A 20238-nucleotide genomic window follows, 5' to 3' on the forward strand; every position below is an offset into this window, starting at 1 on the left:
GAAAAAAGCAGCAAGTGGACACACTTTCAAAGCTGAAAGAAACAGTTTATATTCGGACCTTCCTTCCAGATAAATGTAAAAGATTTATTGATATCAGAATGATAAATATTTGATCTAGTGCCTCCACTGGCATCCTCAAAAGCACAGAGACATATAAACTTAGAATTTATGTAATTTCTGTGGACATTTATAGGCTCTGGGGATTGGCTGTCATCCATTCACTTTTCTCTAGACTGAAGTATAAATACATAACAGATATTGGATGGCTTCCCATCAACTTTTGTACTCATTTCATACTCCTCAGGAGACTTTGGGGATTACAGGACTTTTTTTCTTATGTGCTACCATCAAGCTAACATGGTTCAGACTGAAATTTGTTGACAAGCAGTAGAAGCAGATGAGATTTATTAAAGGAAATGTGTTGTAATTTTTCAGCAGAATTTGATTTACAGCAGTCATTTTTAGGGTCCTTTATGCTGTAAAGTGCAGGCCTGGTATCTGCCTAATAGTAGCACAATATAATCGACACTTTGTTTATATCCTCTAAGGTTCTGTATGAAGCCCACTAAATTGTGTTATTTATTTTATCAAATTTTGGGGGGAAAGGAAAAAATATAACTCAGTGAGGCACTACGAAAAATGTCTGAACCTTATTGAGTTGACTGTCACGTCTATTTCAATTATAACCAATAGCACATTTAAACAGCAGAAGCTGACCCACAGTGCTTTAAAGACAAACACATTCTCATTCCAGGTGTCCAAAAAACCCAGTTTTAAAATACATGAAAAGCTGAAAGTGAAAGGTTTAAATGCTGGTGTAGATCTGGCTCATTTACTTTAAAATGGGGGATTGTGGCACTGGCCATTTTTCTCCAAGTGCTCCTTTACGTTTCGTTCCCAAGTTAAACAAACAACGCTGATCCCAGCATTTGTCTCAAACCAATGAGCTCTAGGCAGAGAGGGCATATTTCGCACATATTGGCTTCCTGTTAAATCCAGAATCAAATTTGAACTCTTATCACATACAACGCCCCATTTTATCTTAAAGACATCATAGTATCATATCACCCCAATAGAGCACTTCGCTTTCAGAGTTCTGCTTTACTTGTGGGTACCTAGGATACTTAATAATAGAATGGGAGGCAGAGCTTGAAGTGCACTGAGTGTTTCTTCTTTACTCACCTTTTTTCATTGACTGTGTGTTTATACACCACTCTACATTTAATCATCAGTTGTTATTATTCCCAGGCATCTCTTCCACAGCATGTCTTTTGTCCAGTCTTTCTTCCCTCGCCCTCAGTCGGTCATACCAGATGGCTTCCCCTCCCTGAGCCTGGTTCTGTGGAGGTTTCTTCCTAATAAAAGGGAGTTTTTCCTTCTCACAAAGTGTTTGTTCATAGGGAGTTGCCTGACTTTTGGAGTTTTTTCTGTGTTATTATAGGGTCTTTATCTTTTAATATTTGACTGCAGGGTAAACACAGATATAATTAATAACTTTTATTACGGCTCTTTGTATGTTAGCTAACTGGATTGAATGCGGTACACCAAACAAATGGGACTGTAATTCATTTTCGTAATTACACCTGCGTTTAACGTGCAATGATAACCTAGTAGGCCTCCAAACCGCGCACATGTTTGCCCCTAACCACCCAAAGGCGCTTATCACACTGAAACTGTGACCCACCTACTATTAGAATGAAAATAATGGTGTTAGATTAACTGGTAGCTGTGTAGCGTATGTCTACTGTACTTGCCCACTACTGTTTCTAAAAACACATCCACCCTGTCCTTATCAGATTGTTTCGTGGCTGTATTATGGCTGGGATAAGAAAGTAGAGCAAAGTTTACGCGCGTGTAGTGATTGTGTCATCCTGTTCAATGCTGCCGCCGATCAACCTTTCACCTACTTTCTCTCGCACGCTGACAGGCGGCGGTTGTGTTGTGACGTCCGCAGTGCTCGTGGGAACAACACACCGACCGTCATCTAATTGATCCAGGTAAATTCTGTTGATGGCGAAAAGGCGGACTTTTTTTTTTCTTCCTGCCATTTTAATACACAAACTTGACACGGGTGTCCTGCTGGGTAAGCGGCTCCACTGTTTAGTCTCGCTATTAGCTTTGAAGCTGAATTCAGGATGTCGCTGTACTGGATGAACGAGTGCGTTGACAGTAACTAGCCTGCTAACAGTCGAGGGTTAGCTCGTTCTTCAAACCCAGCAGCTACCGGCTAAATGCTGTCATTTTAAACCTTACGGAGTTAGACCGAGGATAAGTCACTCTGTCAGTAGCTGGTCACCAACTCATTTCTGATTCAGTCAATGTATTTTGTATGCTTATCAAAACCAGCTGTCAGTGCCACAGCCCTGTTCAACAACAGTAGAATCGGGAAGCTTGAAGTCAGCACTATTAAAGGAATAGAAGCTAATCTCGCACTGAGTTATATATAAATGAACTGAAAACAAAACAAGCACCCACAGCTGTCAAATCAGGGGGGTACGAATCAAAGGGCTAAACCTAACCCTGTTCAGCACAGACAGTTACACCCACGAAATGTTTTACAGCTATTGTTTGAATCTGTGAAAGTGGAATGATGCATTAGTTAGTTGGGTGGCAAAATTACCCAGCTGTCTTTTATTATTTAAAGCACATTCCGAACATTTCACACTTATAGGTTCCCAACTGTGAGTTTGCTGTCTCCAGTCGTTTTTTTGTGGTTGGTGGTCAGACCTTAGAGGTGGGCGGATCAGGCCAAATATCGATAGTATCGATACCAAAGCTGGTATTGGTATCAGATTGATACTAACACAATAGAATTGATACTTTGTTTCCATCCAAGTTCAGTATGTAACCCACTGAACTGTCATTGTCTAAATCATTTTTTAAATGAAAAATGTCTAAACCTTGTTGTCTATTTTGTTTATAGCCTATAACAAGTTTAAACAACAGGAGCTGACCCAGAGTGCTTTAAAGACAGTTTAAACCCAATTTTAAAATACATGAAAAGCTGAAAGCTATTAACTCATTACTGTGGAAAATACAAATCACAGTTATTTACTGGTCAATGAAATCTTAAAAGAATTTAAAAATTAATGATGGTTTATCTCATAAATCATAACGAGCTGCCCTCCCCTACATAAACTGGCTTTATTGCTTAACGGTATCTGTATTGTATCGGCACATCACCGATGAAACGGTGAAGGTTAATATGTGAATATCATCATCATATTCAATTTCAGATTGCTAGTGTGTCTTGTGAATGCAAACTGTTCAGCATTTCGGTCAAAAGAAAAATTGTATGGTTTCTAAACTGCAGCTTTGTCTTATCAACACACAGTCAGCAGAGTGTAGCATAGCAACAAACCACATTTCCAAAAGCTGCACGGAAACAAGAAAAAAAAATCTTGCTTTTTAATATTGTCTAAAGTCACTAACTTTTTCTCTGCAGAGTGTTAGCCCTTTCCGATCTGGCGATAAAGCTGCCGGGGGCAAAACCCTTCAGAATGTGGATGAGCACTGTTGCACGTTCGGCCCTGCCTGCTCTGCAGAGGAGCACCTCTGCCATGACCCGCCAGGCTCTGAGGGCTTGTCGTAGGCCGGGGCCAACCGCCGCTCCTCTACCTCCTTGCCTGATTTCATTACATCTTCGTGGGCGGCACACACTGGAGTCAGCCTCCCTTCCTGTCTCTCGCCACCTAGTGAGGCATGTCCGAGCTCTGGATGATGACAGGCAGATGGAGGTGGAGTGGGAGGATGGAGGCCACAGTCTGTACCCATTCACCTGGCTGAGAGACAACTGCCAGTGTCCACTGTGTACCCTGCAATCTGCTCAAGCCCGAACGCTCTTGCTGGCCGATCTCGATATCCACACAGGAGTAGATGTTGTGGAGGTCACCAATGACAACAAGGTGGGCTGCTGCCAAACCTGGCTTGTGGTTTCCAGAGTTCCACACAGACACACAAGATGGATGTTTTATGTTTAGAGAAAAGAATGGAAGTTTAAATTATGACCCAAGTTGGCTGCGAGTGGATTTCCAGAGCTACTCTCTGGTTCAACAGTAATTTCTTTCCAGTCATGTAGTTGTACTTGCACGTTATTTTGAAATACCACATCTTTTGGGCTCCTTATAACTTTCAACTGTAAGATCAACAGCAGATGAGTCTTCCCTCTTTTAAGTTAATCAGTATCCAAAATAATATCCAAAACCTCACTTAAACTCAAGGATAAACTGATTAGATTATGGTGGTCAAAGGTCACTGGTGTTATCTCACAATTTCTTTATTTATTTATTTTTGGCCATAACGTAAGATCTTTTCACCAAATATCAAACAGGATAAAAGGTCAACTTAACTGATATTATGATGTTCTGCACTTTCTTGCCCATTATTCAGAACATTAACTCGGAAACAGAAGGAGGAGATGTGATTAGATTTCAGGTTGGTGTGATACTGAAATGTTAAGTTCCTTTAGCCTTTACTGCATACATCATGAGTCAGCACAGATGTGCATGAAAGCTGCACCTTGGCTAGTTTGCTGGGTGTACAGGCACTAGGTAGGGATTCTAGTTTTTACTGTTCTTTAGGGGAAAAAGTGGTGTCACCTTAGGCCCTGGAAAATATACAGTGATTACTTGCTTTTATCTGATGTTTTCAGGCCAAACAAATAATTAAACATGAATTCAGCAGAAGAACTGATATTTCAAATGTTTTACAAAGATTCAAACATGATATCTCCACAACTCTATTCTCGTTGCTCTGTTTTAAGCAGTTTGTTTGGGTGCGTTTGTGTCGTTGTCGTGTTTAAAATTTTAAACGCATCTCATTATACTTGGTTGTCATGAAACTTGTTCCAGTTTGGGAATGACATTTACACTTTGCTTATTGTTACTGAGAAACTGCCTGGTGATGAACTGAGGAGGTCGATGAGGTCAGACAGTCTAATTTTGGCGCATTCAGCCTGACCTTTAAGTCCTCCAAAGAAATCTCCCCAGTGAACTGTGTCCTTCAGAGGATCCAGGCCCTGAAGTAGGACACGGCTATAAACAGATTCCTTTGACGTGACAGCACTGCCAAGCTACCGTGTGCATCCTGTTTCCTGTGCCAAGATTTACTGGATAGCCATTATGCATTATAGCAAACATGTGTCTTTAAAAATACCAAAAGGTTTGAGGACGTGGTTGGATTGGCTAAAAGCCTCCACAGGTATTTGGAAAGAAGGGAGTAAGTTTTGGGGTTTTTTAAACCTTATGAAGCAAAGAAAACGCCTTCAAAGATCAGTGTTCAAAGGGCAGACCCATCTTTTTTTCTATCCTAGTCATGTGTTACTAAAAAGACAATACCCTCTAAATAAACAAGTCATGGATTGTTCATTTGACACAAACTTTACTTCAGTTGATTAGCAATCACTACAAAATATTAGGTGAACACTTAAAAAGAAAAAGAGCCTCAAAACACTTTGACAAACCAGTTCAATAAGCTTTCATCTCTCCACAGGTCTCCATCGTATGGCCCGACCAGCACGTCAGTGTCTTTGATGCAGAGTGGCTGAAGAAACGCTGTTTCTCTCCTGCTGCCCGACAGGCAATGCAGGAAGAGCTTTTCCTCAATAGTGAGTCCAGCTTTCATAATTTTCACTCAATTTAAAGCCTGTACTTTTAGGATGTCATGTATTTGATAGGAGCAGCGGCCTCGCCCTCTCTCCAGGTTTTTCCTGTGCCGAGCTGTGCTGTGATCTTTTGAATTGCATGTGTTTCATCGTGGGCTAAGCTTTGTCACCTGAAAGAAGGTAGAAGGTATTATCAGATTGCAACAGTGTGTGCAAAAAATCTTTCCACCAAGAGAATGTTTTATGTACATTTCATATGTTTCATTTAATATCTCTGCTTTAGTTTGTGATGTTCTTGTAAAGTAGAATTTACTCTTTTTTTTTATCTTCTACTGTATTGTATTTACTTATGTGGAGTTTAACTGAGAAGGCCACAAAATTAATCCATTAAATTGGTGACAAAAAGGGCTGCAGTTATTGGGGCTGCTGTAGTCTTAAACCAGTGATTACTTTCTAATTATTGTTGATGTAATGGTAAAATAGATTATCTTTAAAGGAGGCCATAAATCACGCCGCAGCTGTCTCAAAATTAACAGGATGAACAAACACTGTCATGAATAACTGCATTTTCAAAGCGGTATCTGAAAACGGCAATTTATCAGCTTGCCAAGCAGCAGGTGTTACCAGCTTGTACGTAAACGGTAAACCAGCAAGTCCAACGAAGCTCGTCACAGATCACATTTTCCATACTGTGACCACAGAACGTCATATTTCACATTAGATGCGACTCACAGTCTGAACGGGAAGAATAGAAGTTAAGTGCAGCCGCTTTTATTTCAGCACACGGTGATTAATTTGACTTCTTTTTTTCTTTTTTTGTCCAACACAGAAAAGTTCAGTCAGCGATGAGTTCGTATCAAACTCTGAGTAATGCATTCACAGTAATTTACTGCAAAATACAAGATGATTTAATTTTCGGCTTTCAACGCAGGCACGTTGGAAGTGGGTAATTATGTATCCTCCTGTGTGGACGGTGTAAATGAAACATTTTCTGCTTTAGCGCTGTTGGACATAAACTGAGTAATTTCTGTAGGCCTATTCCACTGTGTCACAATTATATTTGGAAGCTGTTTGTGTGTATCCCTGTAGTCTGTTAATGAGACTGTCAAGGTTGCTCAGTTGAAATAAATTTCTTGCTGGGATTACTGTAGAGTTAGAACAATTGCAGACTGGTATTTCATACTTCATGTAGTTGTTGTTTTTGTTCCATCGTCGCTTTTTAGTTTAAAGTGTTTTCCAATCAGTTTTTATCTGACAATAGTGTGTCTGAACTAGACGGGTTTATCTGCAGGGAAATATATGAATGAATGTGTAGTAGAAAATGTAATAGCACCTGGCATGCGATGTGAATACAGTCACTGTGAGCGGCGCTTGACTGTGTAGCTGCTAGAATGAAAATTCGTGTAAATTCCGAGCTAAGCTTTTCCCGGTGAACAAAAAGATGCCCCCGATTTAAACTCGTCTTTGCAGACATTGTTTTTTTTTTTTCGCTTTGTAACATTACAGGGTTGCTAAGGAAATACTTTTTTTCTAAAGACTAGAAGAAAACTCATTTTACAGTACATTTACAATGGCCCAGTACGCTTTACAGTCTGCCAGACAGCAGAGGAGAAAGTTCAGCTGTGGAACAAGGTAGCAGCACTTCAGTGGAGCGGGGGATGGACTGTAGTTGGTTTGTGTACACACACGTGGTCCTGAAGGACCCACAGGGCTGAGCGGCTCCTGCTCTGTTCCAGACTGATTAAGGGTCTGTACGTGTGTGTCTTGTGTTGCAGAACTCCTCTATTCATGTGGAGGTGTAAGTAGATCGCCCTCATAGCAATTTACAGACAGTCATTTTGTTGTTTAGGGGTTTTTTTTTTTCCAGAAGCGCTCAGCTCAGAGCCAGGAGCGCTCCTGGAAGGCACTGCTAAGCTCATGCATCAAAACACAATAAAAGATGACGTACACACACACACACACTCACTGGGTTTAATTATTTCCTCCTGAGCGCCAGCTTGAAATTCCTCGAACTGAAAAATACCGGAAAGGTCTACATTCTCAAAAAATGGATGATGCACAGCGTTCACCTCTGAGGTTTTTTCTCGTATTCTCACTCACTTACTTGTTTGTGACTAAAGTGAGATCCACTGTTTGAATTTCTGTGTGCTTTTTCATGCAGCGCTCCTCAATTTTACAGGCCCAAGTGGGCTTGTGAAAGTGAAAGTGTAGCACACTTGAGACGCAGTGAGGTCAATGTGATAATTTGAGCTTTGGGGTTTTTATTCATCATGTTTTAAAACTTCACTTTTTGTCTAAAGTAGGGCTTTTTTCTTGCTTTCTTTTACTATTTGTGCCTTTAAAATCACAAGTGTGAAGCTCACCAGAAAGCTATTGGTGAAATGCTATTAGAGATCAATCAAGGACAGTTCTTGAGTGATACAGATGAGTATTACTAAAGAATGCCTTTTTTTTTGCCTTTTGTTTTGTCTACAGCAGGGACAAAGTGCTTAACCATGTGTCGCACTGCATCCACCATATTTCACAGGGAATGTTGTATGGATCAGATCATGAGCCTTTCCAAGCCTCCTCCGTACTTTTCCCTTCTCCTTGTTCTGGTACAGACTGATCTGTCTCATCTGACCAAAGAATGCTGTTCCAGAGCTGGGCTGACTTTTGGTTTTAAACAGAATTCCTCGGCTGAATTCGGTAAAGTTTTATCTTTACGATGGAAATGATTCTGTGATCATCTACCAGTGCTGTTTTTGTTGTGGAAGTCCAGGTGAGTCTGCACGTTAAGCCCGTATTCTTCATAACTTTACCTGGAAAAAATAAAATAACAAAGATTGTGTCAGTTTCCAAAAATGTATAAGCTTAAATATATTAGATAGGTCTGTAATATGTCAGAATCTCAAGTTTATTATCCTGATAAACACACTCAGTAAAAAACGAAGCTAATGTGAAACGCTGTAAGGAAGTGGGCTGTGTTTAAGAAAAAAAAAAAGCTGACGTCAATGCAACCGAGTCTCACGCAGACCCCTGTCTGTCTGTACCATATGGAAAATGGATTCAGACTGAGGGTCAAGAACACAGCAGCATGTTCTTAGCAAATACAAGCTCACCGTTGTATTTCCTTCCTTTCGGAACAAAGAATCCCTGAGCCTGCAGATAACGTGCAACCACAAAATTTAAACTCGCGCTGCTCGGTTTCTGCGAGTGGGGATTTCTTACCAACTCCACTGTACCTTTTTATTTTAAACTGTTGTGGTTCTTACTGCCTTATATGCTCTCATGTTTTACTGCATTTGTGCAGAAATTGTTTGATTACTTGATATTTAGAAAGAACTTATCTAAAATTGAGATTTGATATAATGACCAAGAGTCCACCGCGAGTTAATAAAGCTTTGATGTGTGATGCGGATCTATGAACGTCAGTGCTTTCTTGTTGTTCGATCCACTGCTTTCCCGATCAGGATTATTCCTTGAGCAAAGCCTGGACAGGAAGTACCAACTGGATTTGAGAGTTTATGCTTTATTGCAACATTACAAGTTTAAACAAGTGTTGTTAGTTTAAGTCTGTTGCGTTAGAAATGCTGCTGTAAATAAACATAGCTGTGAAATCATTCCTGCTCATACATATTAGAAAATATTACAGCAGATGTGTTGGCATGTGCAGATACTGAGCTCAACGCACAGTTGGCACGGATTGACGCATTTAATAGACTTAGCTATTCTGTGTGGATCGAGTATTTACAGCTCCTTTGTAGATATGTTCGGGACCTTTGGAATGCACTCATGCCATTATCTTGCTGGCACTTTGAACCCTTTACATCGTTTAAAGGAGAGTGACGATGTCGCAGTGCTCTCGGGAACACTAAAAGCATATGTCACTCACATCCTTATCTGCAATGAGTCTTCCTTTCATAATAAATCTGTCAGTGATTTACTTAAAGCCTGCCAGATGCTTTCAGTATTTGAGCCATGTAATCATCTCGGGCCTCCCACTTGGTGCTTGTCATGTTTATTTAGCCGGGGTTGATTTCATGACTAATTTTATGTCACTGGTATTTAAAAGGCAGAAATAAAACAGGTTAAGTGGGGTTTTTAAAAAAGTAAAAATAAGCCCAAATACGTGGCTTTGAGCTTTTTTCATCACACTTATCCACCACTTCACATATGTAGTCTCTTCTTTTTCTAAATTGCAGTTATGAGTATTCTCTGATTTAGCCAACTGTTCATCCTCAACTGGGGCATAATGGCATGTCATTACTCTTGTAACAAGTTGAGTCTTTAAATGCGATTTCGCAGAATGTCAGGATCAGGTTTTATCAGTAAAAGCGCACTTTCTTCTTTGAACCACATCCATTCACATTCAGAGTGATTTTGAATATCAAAACAGTGCTTCACTGATGGCAAAGTCACAACAAAAGACTTATGCCTGTGTTTACAGTAATCGTTGGTCCCCTGGTTTATTGTTAATCATATTTGATAAAAGAGCAGGGTTTATTTTACAATCATTTTGCAATTTTTCTTCAGTTCCACGGCGTTTTCTTTCCATACTGAGTCATTCTTTGGGTTTTGCTCCTTCAACACATGCATTACTCAATACTGCTGCTGTTGATCAGTTTAGATAAAAAATGAAGCACAAAGTGTGTTTAAAATCTGAAGCAATACATGAAGTAGTATACTGGACATTTTTTTTTTTTTTTTTAAATTTGAAAAAGCGCTGAGATTTCTTTTCGCTTTTCCAGCTGTCCTTTCTCTGGCCTGCCAAAAAAACTTCCTAGTAACTTATCACAGCCAAAAAAGTATTTCTGCTGTCAAAAGTCTGACAAAAGCTGACCTAAACAGAAAAAGGGGGGAAATATTTCCGTACAGTACGTACTGCACCAGACTGTGACACTTTCATAGTACTTGCTAATACATTTTAAAAACATCCACAGAGATAATCCCTAGCAGACTCGACAAACTGTAATGTCGTCTTGTCAAATTGAAATCCGTTGCTGCTCGATTTTGTACCGATTCCACTAACTAGAGAATCCCAGGCTAAAATGAAACTGTCCAAAGGTATCGGGGAAATGATCATTTTCGCATCAGTGCAGCCATAAAGTCCAGAAGTTCAGGTTCAGTTTCTCTTTCTGGAAGACACATTGATAAAAAATGTCTAAATATATGCAGTTTGCACACATATGTGTTGGCACCCATGTCCTGTATACAGATACATGCTTTTTTTGTTTGTTTTTTCGATCAACTTTTGCCTGGTTGGCCTTTTCAGTTATCCTTTTCCCTTCTAAAGAGAAAATGTGTCAGTTTTCTTTGCTCTCCGTAGCATTAAAAATGTCTTTTTTGCCCTAATTTCCTGCTTTGAATACTTACATTATAAATCAATTAGTGTTCCATTTGAATTGGACATATATCGTAAACGTACTGACTGACTGGTGGATTTTTCTTCATTAAGTCTGCTGATGGATTCCATAGCTTAGCCAAAAAGCAGCTGATTTGTCAGTTCCCAGTTTCAATGATGTTTTTCCCCTTTGCCATCTGGTCTGAGTTTAGCCTTCTGTGTCACCAATCATCAGTTGACCGAGCGGCTTCCCTGGAAAGAGTCGTGGAAGTCCAACAGTGGAAAAACGCGTACGTTCTTCCAAACTGGATCATCACTTCACGCGCCGTTTACAGTTTCAGCAAAACCAACTTTCCAAACACATGCGCTCTCACAGGCTGTATTACCAACCTGACATGAGAAACTGGTGTATACTTTAACTTTGGGTGTTTTTAATTTGTCATAAATGGCTTTTATTTATTTACTGTGTACTCTGCAATAATGGAGTCTTGAGGGGTTTAGCACTTCAGACTTGTCAGAAATACGATTGGTTCACCAAGCCTTTCATATATCAGGTGTCTCTTTCAAGCGACCTCAAAATTGGCCCCCTTTCAACAGATTTCACCATTTTTCACCCGCAACACAGTTTATTTCTCACGGTGTATTCCTATAATTCCTCACGGATCAGTTATATTTGGGTTAAATCCCTTTTCTTTGTCATCTCATTTGAAATTTCAACACCTTTGCATCAGACTCCACGGGAAGCTTAATGACTATAATGATTGGATTTTTCATTTCTTTGGCAAGGCGGGCGTCCCGCTTGGCACTTGAAATAATGCTGAAAGCGTTGCGTATAAGTTGCCAAAAAAAGACATGATTTTGACAAACTAGCACAGTGTTCAGTTGAGTTTCGGGAAACTAAATTTGCAGATGGAGAAAGTTTGGATTAGCGTGCGGAGGGGACTGCTGCTCCTCGGTGAGAAAACACTGCTCACACTGTGTCTTCCAAAGTGGTAATGCACAAGTTGGCTGCTCCGTAATCCACGTCTGTTTCATTAATAAAGGTGTGTTTGTTGCACTAGTGGAAAGGTGGCGTGACGGTCTTGCAGCACCATTGATAAACGCACACTCCGGTACGTATGCTAGGAAAATGCAAATGTGCTTGGTAATTGTTGAGTAGAATATGACTGCACATTTCTTTCCAGGTATCGTCTTAGAAAATGATTATATTGGAACATTTCATAGTTTAAAACATTGATAAAAGCCTGTAGTGACCGTTTCTGCTCTTTCTTCTTTACATGAAAAGCTTCTTTTAGGCCTTCATAGAGAGACAAAGCAAAATCTAGTGGGGCAAAAAAACTAAAATAAAACTGATTTGACTGATTGTAGATCTTTAACCAATAAGAGTACAATGGATTCCACCATAGTTTATATTGATGCATCACTAAAATCAAATAAAAGGTACAGATAGAGGGGTTATTTTTCCACTTAACAAAAAAAACAAAAACAAAGGAGATTGCATGTATCTATATTCAGTAAAACTTCTAAAATCTGCTTTCAGTGTAAACAGCAGTTTGAATTGAATTTCCTAAAGACTGCTCTTCCTTAAAAAAATAGATTGTTTATGCCCATCTGGCCGTGCACCCTCCACTGTGCATTCCACAGACGGACCATTGAAGTGAGCTGATCTAAGCTCTGTGATAAAACTTAACCAAGTCAAAACAAAAGCTCTCTGGATAACTGCAGTGATTCAAGTAGAGCTTTGAAGGCGCTCCCAGTTGCAGAGGAGAGCGACCCCGGGCCTGCGAGCTTAAATCACACAGCCCAGCGAGAGCAGAGCCAAACTGCCATGAGCTGCCTGACAGCCACGGGAACCACGGCTTCAGGTTTCCTCATCTGGAAAAGCCACTGTAGCAGACCAGGACTGGGGGGTGGGGGCACAGTGGAGGGGATTATGCACATATCTTGTCAGGCTGTCGGAGGGTGTCCCTTCAAGCACATGGCAGCACAGTCCTGTGTGTGAAACCCACAGTGATTTTACACAAATGAACACAGTGCAGACTCAAGGCTGCCTCAGTTTGACACTGCTCTGCTCTGTTTTATTTTTTTTTCTTTTGCATAGTGATATTTAAAAACACACACATGCTAATTCTGACACCGGACCACCGGTAACCACAGTTGGAAACTATGCAAAAGAGAGTGATGGTTCTTATTGCCTGTGTGGATGCTTTTCCAAAAGAACACTCAAAAAAATTTGGTGAATAAGAGCTTTGAGTGGTTTGTACTTATAGGACAAGAATATTGTGTACTGGACTTGATCTGCCCAGGTTTACTGCTGCAGGACACTTAGAGCTTAGATGACAGCGTGTTGAGCCTATTTTCCCACTGAGCTTGTGTTCACTTCATTAATAGAACTACAGCATTCACTTCACTAAGATTTGATTTTGGTCACCCCCACCTCCTACAAATCTGTCTCTTTAGCTACCAGCACTCCTCAGTGTTCACCAGCATCTTGGCAGCTGTGTTTTTTAACTGTTAAGTGCAGAGCAGGTAAAAAAGACTTGGTGTTTTATTGCCAAAAAACCACTTCCAGCTACTTGGGAAAACAAGCTACGAGAGCAGTGAAAAGGAGAGGCTCCATTAAGTTGAGGCAAGCTGACGACTGAAAATTGTCTGCCATCGTTCACATTCACATGCTGCTTTTAATCCATTGTTGATGCAGAGAAGCAGCTTTAAATCAAAGAATATATTTTAAATAGAACTGCACTGTGAGTGTAACAGCAGCTGCAGAGAAACAGGTTAGCAAAAGCTGTTCGGGTGAAAAAAAATCCTTTATTTGTTTCATAATGTGTGATCAGTGTGACGGGGGAAGATCCTCCTTTATGATTCCTCCCATGCAAGATTTGTGATTAGCCTTGCCGGTTAAAAACAAGCTAATGTTAGGTGCTGATTACTTGATTAGAAAGCAGATATTCTGCAAAGTTCTCGTCTTTTGTTCAACCCAGCAGCCACGCTGTGAATTCCCCTGATAGCGGCAAACGTGATGCGTTTCCACAATGAGATAGGAGCTGAACTAGAGCCAGGACTGCTCAGTTGATGTATACAAACACTGCAGCTAACGCTGTAGCCCCTTTGTCACGAGTGACACCCTAAACTGCAGAGCTGAAACGCCGCCATGCCTGTACAAGACAGTTCCAGTTTCACAAGAGTAATTGTAACACTGGGGCTTGACCTTTGCCCCAGTTTCTCGTTCCCCATCTCTGTTGCCCACCGCCCTCTTGACAAGTTTTAACAAGCAGCAGGTTCCTGACCCTTTGAATTGTGCAGCCAGAAACTGATTGTTTGTGACAACAGCCTGGAGGGAGGTCTGCAAGTCACGATCGCTGTGTTTCTGACTGATGCTGCATCTCTGCCTCAGCGGCTCTGAAACTCCGCATCACCAGTTAAAGTCTTTTTGTCGTACCTCTAAATCTTTGTGGCCTTCAGAGCAAACAGTCGCATTTTGTTTTGCGGTTTGAAACACTTTAGATGATGATAAATTATGCATTAGGTTCAGCGCGCTCGCCCTGTGTGTCCATCTCCTGCAAGCTTTAGCCTTGTAATCTGCTTATGATGCAGCCATTTGGAAAGTTGTTTGGAAGTCGGTGGACAAAGGGAAAAAAGACACGAAAAGGAGCCACAAACATCAGACAGGTACAAAATCTCCTCAGTTTAAACCTTCCTCTTCCTCCTCCCCCCACAAATGCACTTAGCAGCTGTTTCTTTGGAAGTCACTGGAGGGAGGCTGCACGGAAAAAGAAGTCGAGCCAGTTGGGTGGAGAGCAGTGGGAGGATTTTTTTGGGGGGGGGGGTTTCTCCCCACTTCTGTCTGTCTGATGGAGACGTGCTGATTTTTCTCAGCAAGCTATTCTTCTTCAAGCGCACACACGATGGCATGCAGTGGAGAGCTGCAGCGTTTATAGATTTAATTGGAACTAATAAGCAGGGGGCAGTAATGGACTTTAAATGAATTGTTTCCTTTTTGCAATAAAACAAACATCAAATCAGTCATACTGTTAGCTGCTACTTAATTTTTTTTAACAAAGGAAGTCCAACTACTCATTGTGTTTTATTTGATAATAAAAAGACTGTGTGGTCATATTTCCATGTTGACTTGATTTCCTTCACCTGCAGCATACCAGGATGAGAAGAGGATTGGGGGGGGGGGGGTCTTGAAGGTCAAATGTGTGCTGATGGAAAGTCTGAGAGAGCGGACGTGCCCTATATCTGATTGCAGCTGCACATCTGGCTGATTCTAGTGTTTTTCCATCAGCTGAAGTCAACAGGCTCAGATTCATTCTTTGAATTTTTACGCCTTTTATTGGAGGAGGGCGGCGGCGGAGGAGAAGAGCTCGGAGGAAAGAAGTGAGATGACTTGCAGGGACTGGTTCAGCCACCTGAGGATCCACCTCGGGGACACGCAGCTCAGAACGTTTTGTGGTGTGGGCCCTTGCCACCCAGTTTATTGGGTTGACCTCCTTCAGAGAGTGCAAAGACCTCCAAATATCTGCAGCTTATATAAAACTGTCTGTGCAACCTGCAGTCTCTCAGTCAGCTAGAAGCTAACTCGGGTTTATACCAGCACGCTGACAAAGAAGGACGAAACAAGAGTGTAACATCTGATAAAATGCTTTGCTGCAGAGCACTCCTGCCCTCGCTGTACAGCATTTGTTCGTTTAACGGAGCCGTTATGGCACAGAGGCTGTTGCTTTAGAAAGCTTTGTGTTCCTGTGTCGCACAACCAGCTTTAATTCTTGACAGACAGAAACCAGAAATAAACAGCTCCATGTACACAAGAAGTGACCTTTCTGCCGTGTCCGCTTCCTCATTTCAGGGCGTTGTTATTGGGACTCGACGCTGCGCATTCCCTCAGCAGACTTTGACGAAGTCCTCCGTGATGATAAGGCCGCGCTCGCTTGGCTCCTGGCCCTGCGTCGTGTTGGCATGGTCTACCTGAAGGGGGCTCCTGCAGAGCAAGGCCAAGTGGCCAGACTGGCTGAGAGGATTGGCTATCTCAGGCTGACATTTTACGGGTAAGACTCTGTGATCTTCCTCCATTTTTGCTCCAGTGATCCTCAGCCAAGCCATTGTTTAATAATCTGACTCCCCTCTAAATCCCGAGCTGTTGAATTTTCCACCGATCATATATTAGCTGGAGCAGAGCCCAGGAGCGTTATTAGTAAGAATTTAAATACAAAAGACCCTTTAAAAAAATGCATGTCTTTTTCCAGTGAATCAGATTTTGATGAAAGAAGGGCTCAGATTCTGACTTTGGTACATTAACGAAATATGTCCAATAGTGAATAATCCATAGCTTTGATTCATTTCGGTTTCATGGAGGAGCTTAGCGAACGGCCGTCGGGGCCCCTTTCACCACACCAGAGTTCATCATTTTGACTTATTGCTGTGCTGATTACTTGAGGACAGAGACGGGGAAAACAACCTAAAAGCATTCCAGCTTTTTTTTTTTTTAAGCCAGAGGAATTACCTGGTGCACTCAGTCAGAACAGAGGTTTGGAGCGTAAAGCTTTGCCTCTGCCAGCGGATGAGCTCATGCCGCTGGAAGTAAAAGAGTCTGCAGACTAAAGCTGAAGGCCTGCCATCACAGAAACGAGACAGTTTTACGACTCCCGCATCATCCGAACGAGACATGCAAACAGAACATGGAAGATAACTTTACCTCATTAGTGCTCGACTCTTGCTGCATCTCAATGAAGTGCCTGCTTAAGAGGCTACAGGCTGAGCATTCCTGTGAAGCTGCCTGCTTTCCCCCCTCAGGGAACCCTCCGAACTTCATCTCATCTCATCCTTTTTCCTCCACGCGGCCTAATTGTCGCCGCTGATCTTCTAAAGCTAAAGTTAAATAATTAAAGTGGAGTATATTAATGAATGTTATCTTTGTCCTCAGGCACACATGGCAGGTCCAGGACAAACCCATGGCAAACAATGTAGCCTACACTTCAGGAAAGCTCAGTCTGCATACAGACTACCCGGCGTTACACTTTGCGCCTGGAGTGAGTAAAATCTTACTTGTACGCTCTGTTTGGAGGATGAAATAACAGCAGACAGATATGGTATCGCTCCTGAGTTATGGCTGCGTTCGGCTTTTATGTTGTCAGAGTTGTAAAACGAGCATTTGTGGAGCATGTGTGTGTGTCTGTGTCGGGCTGGCGTAGGTGCAGTTTCTGCACTGCATCAACCAGGCTAAGGAAGGAGGGGAGAGCGAAGTGGTGGACGGCTTCCACATGGCTGAGCAGCTGCAGAGAGAAGACCCAGAGGCCTTCCAGACGCTCACCTCGCTGCGCGTGGACTTCACCGACACCGGGACAGATTACTGCGACTTCATGCTGCAGTCCAAGAACTGCATCATTGAGTAAGTGGAGATGATCAGGCAGATCATCAGTTTGTGTTTCGTTGAGGTTTTTTCCCCGGCATACACACACATTTACTCATTTTATATAAAGCAGAGATTCAGACTTTTAGAGAAACTACACAGTGACATTTCTGCACACTTATATACACTTAGGTGTGTATTTTTGTCATTTGAAATGGGACACTGCCATCTGCTGTTCACAGTGATTATGTTCACACATGAACTGTACAGATCATAAGAGCGTAGCTTTGTATTAATTGTATGCTAATTAGATGGTCAGTCACATGTGTCTGTTCAAGTGTAACTGAAAAAAGCTGGATTTATGTCAAATTAATCAATGTGCGGTAACTACTGTCACAATGATAAGGTGGGAGTAGAGAGCAAAGATGAATGAGTAGAAAAATGATCTGCAGTGAATTTCATAATCAATTGCTGGAGTTACTTCTAAGATATTAAACTGACTAATTCAATTCAGTTGTACTATTAGACTCAGTGAATTGGTAGTGAGTTGCATGCTTGCTTAATACCTGACTAAAATACCTAATCATGAAATGCTTTCTAATTCATTCTTGTGGAGCATCTAATGAGGTAATGGACTGGTTGTCTCATCTCTAAAGTCCCGATTCACTTTAGTTTGACTTTGAGCTCTGTCCTCTCGGTGCAGCGTCGATGCAGACGACCGAGTCGTGAAGATCAACTACAATAACGCCACCCGAGACTCGGTGCTGGACCTGCCCTTACATCAGGTCCAACCCTTCTACAGAGCACTGAAGGCCTACGTGGACATCATGAACCGACCGGAGAATGTGGTCACCTATAGGATGGAGCCAGGTCAGCATGCACCTCTTTCCATTAAAAATGAGAAGAATAGGAAAATGTGTGTGTAAAAGGCCCCCATCCATGCTCCTGTATACCAGTGTGTGTTAGTGGAAGAAAGAAATGAAAATAAGTGAGAGGTGCGAGGAAAGAGAGTGCAAATAAAATGGATGCGGAGAGGGAGGTGGGCGCAGTCTGCAGGATAATGCTTGTGTTAAACAGAAAACGAACTGGGACAGCGATAGGCAACAGCAGCTTTGTCCTCGTCAGGGTCGTGATGACATGTGACGTGTCAGTGCAGCTACTGCAGAGAAAAGCAAACGACCAGAGTGTAATGCAACACCCTCTGAAAAAAACAGTGTGCTAAGAGTCTGCAGCATCAGGTAGCGGAGATGAACTTATTTAAAGGACTTCAGAGTGGGGCTCGAAGGCACAATGGTGTTAGCAGAGAGGCAGTGTTCTGACAGCATTCCTCAGGCTTCCATCCTGATGACCTGACTTTAAAGCTGCTTTTGTCTTGTGCTGAATTCTGCCCACAGCACAATGAGACTTTGGCTCATGCTGTTTGATGTTGTAGTGCTTTGGGAAGTTAGGACTGTCGTCCAGCGGTTTCCAAGACTGCGATGTCAGAGGTTTCAGATTTTATTTGAAGCGTAATGACGCCTGTGAGCTATTATAAGCTGTTCTGCAGCCAACTCTGACCTCTCTGAACGAGGTGGGGCAAATAAGAAAATTAAATTCTGTGCTGAAGTAAATCTAGGATCAATGACGTGCCCCACAGCTTCATATCTGATCTCTGGTGGTGGTTCTATTTCAGGTGACATCGTAACCTTTGATAACTGGCGTCTGCTTCACGGCCGAAAGAGCTACATCAGCAGGCCGGAGAGGCTCCGGCACCTCGAGGGTTGTTACCTGGACTGGGACGAAGTCATGTCCCGTCTCCGGATTCTCCGCAAGGCGGTCCACGAGGACTTGTGAGCTCCAGACGTATGGCCATTTTGAAATAAGTAGCTTTAGAGCCTTTGCAGAAGAAGTCAGGCTGAACGTGTGTTTTAAAAATGCTGAGAGGGCAGAGTGCAAACTTGTTGACCTACCAGGCAACAGGTCAAGAGCTGAATTGCTGCCTCTGGAATCAAACTGTTAAACTATAAATGTTTAAAAAAAATATATATAGTGATTTACAAAAATCTGCAAAGGTTACAGGATGACTGGAGCTCTGCAGATGTGTCGCACAGTGCAACGCAACAATGCAAGAATTAAGAGAAACACCTTACTCCTAAATTTAAAGGTGCTTTAAAGCTGACAAAAGTTTTTATAAATGAGTTTTTACATGCTTAACTATGAGATTTTATTTTCTGTCCTGGTACTTCTTAATTTATATATTTTCTACACTAATTTACCATTGCCCATTCTCTGGTGGAAATATTTGGCTCAGCAAGCCCCGTTTCTGAAATCTCTCACTTGTTCTGTCTGAAGACAACGATTCACGAGTCTGAAATCAAACTTATTGTTCATTATATTATTGTGTACAAGGAACAGGGAGTGGTTTCAGGTGGAACCTGTTTGAATCCAAGTTTCTTTTCTTCCCCTTTTCAGTTTTTCACTACCTGCTACAGTATCTTTCTACCTCTACTGTTTGATCCTGTGCCGATGTGAAGGATGTGCTGTCCTTCACTTTGCTTTCATTTCTGTGGAGTTGCAGTTTCTGAATTGCCTTATGCTACAGCACAGTGGCTGTGTTAGCTGTGGCCTTATGAAATACCAGCAGCAGCTCAGTTATGCTTCTGCCGCTGTCCAGGGTTATTTCTACATCTGGTGACTTGAAAATGAATTTTTCTGCTTCTGATGGTAAATAAACTTTAAAACTCATCGAAAATCATGTTGCTTTTTTTCTGTTGACTGTGTGGAATTTCAGAGAGACATCATTGAGATGCCCAGCATCAGTAAATGGAATGTCACTTACACTAAGCAGACTTCATTAGGTACACCTATTAAGCTACTTGTTAGTGCAAATAGCTAATCAGCCAGTCACATACTCAGTGCATGTAGGTGTGTAGACATGGTCAAGATGACCTGTTGCAGTTCAAACTGAGCATGAGAATGATA

The 20238-nt window shown here is 41.7% G+C and overlaps 1 protein-coding gene across 2 annotated transcripts; it reads left to right on the plus strand.

Annotated features, from left to right (window-relative positions):
* Window positions 1–1899: 1899 nt before the first annotated feature.
* On the plus strand, window positions 1900–19981 carry bbox1 (butyrobetaine (gamma), 2-oxoglutarate dioxygenase (gamma-butyrobetaine hydroxylase) 1). Of its 2 annotated transcripts, none has more exons than XM_063481979.1 (8): window positions 1900–1997; window positions 3446–3905; window positions 5491–5605; window positions 15778–15976; window positions 16852–16957; window positions 17120–17316; window positions 17981–18147; window positions 18950–19981. In XM_063481979.1, the coding sequence occupies exons 2-8, from the start codon at window positions 3501–3503 to the stop codon at window positions 19108–19110; spliced, it is 1350 nt and encodes a 449-aa protein (XP_063338049.1). In that variant the 5' UTR covers window positions 1900–1997; window positions 3446–3500; the 3' UTR covers window positions 19111–19981. The 2 variants fall into 2 exon arrangements, with proteins under 2 accessions (XP_063338049.1, XP_063338120.1); XM_063482050.1 differs by having other exon boundaries at window positions 1983–2083.
* The last annotated feature ends 257 nt before the right edge of the window (window positions 19982–20238 follow it).

The sequence above is a fragment of the Pelmatolapia mariae genome, linkage group LG1 (genome assembly GCF_036321145.2).
Source record: "Pelmatolapia mariae isolate MD_Pm_ZW linkage group LG1, Pm_UMD_F_2, whole genome shotgun sequence".
Taxonomy (NCBI): domain Eukaryota; kingdom Metazoa; phylum Chordata; class Actinopteri; order Cichliformes; family Cichlidae; genus Pelmatolapia; species Pelmatolapia mariae.

Bases quoted from the DNA above. Each gene is read 5' to 3' on its own strand.
- bbox1 (XM_063481979.1), top strand. From the start codon at position 3,501: ATGTGGATGAGCACTGTTGCACGTTCGGCCCTGCCTGCTCTGCAGAGG. The intron at 16,958-17,119 runs GTGAGTAAAATC...GGGCTGGCGTAG, and splicing joins CGTTACACTTTGCGCCTGGA to GTGCAGTTTCTGCACTGCAT. The intron at 17,317-17,980 runs GTAAGTGGAGAT...CTCTCGGTGCAG, and splicing joins TCCAAGAACTGCATCATTGA to CGTCGATGCAGACGACCGAG.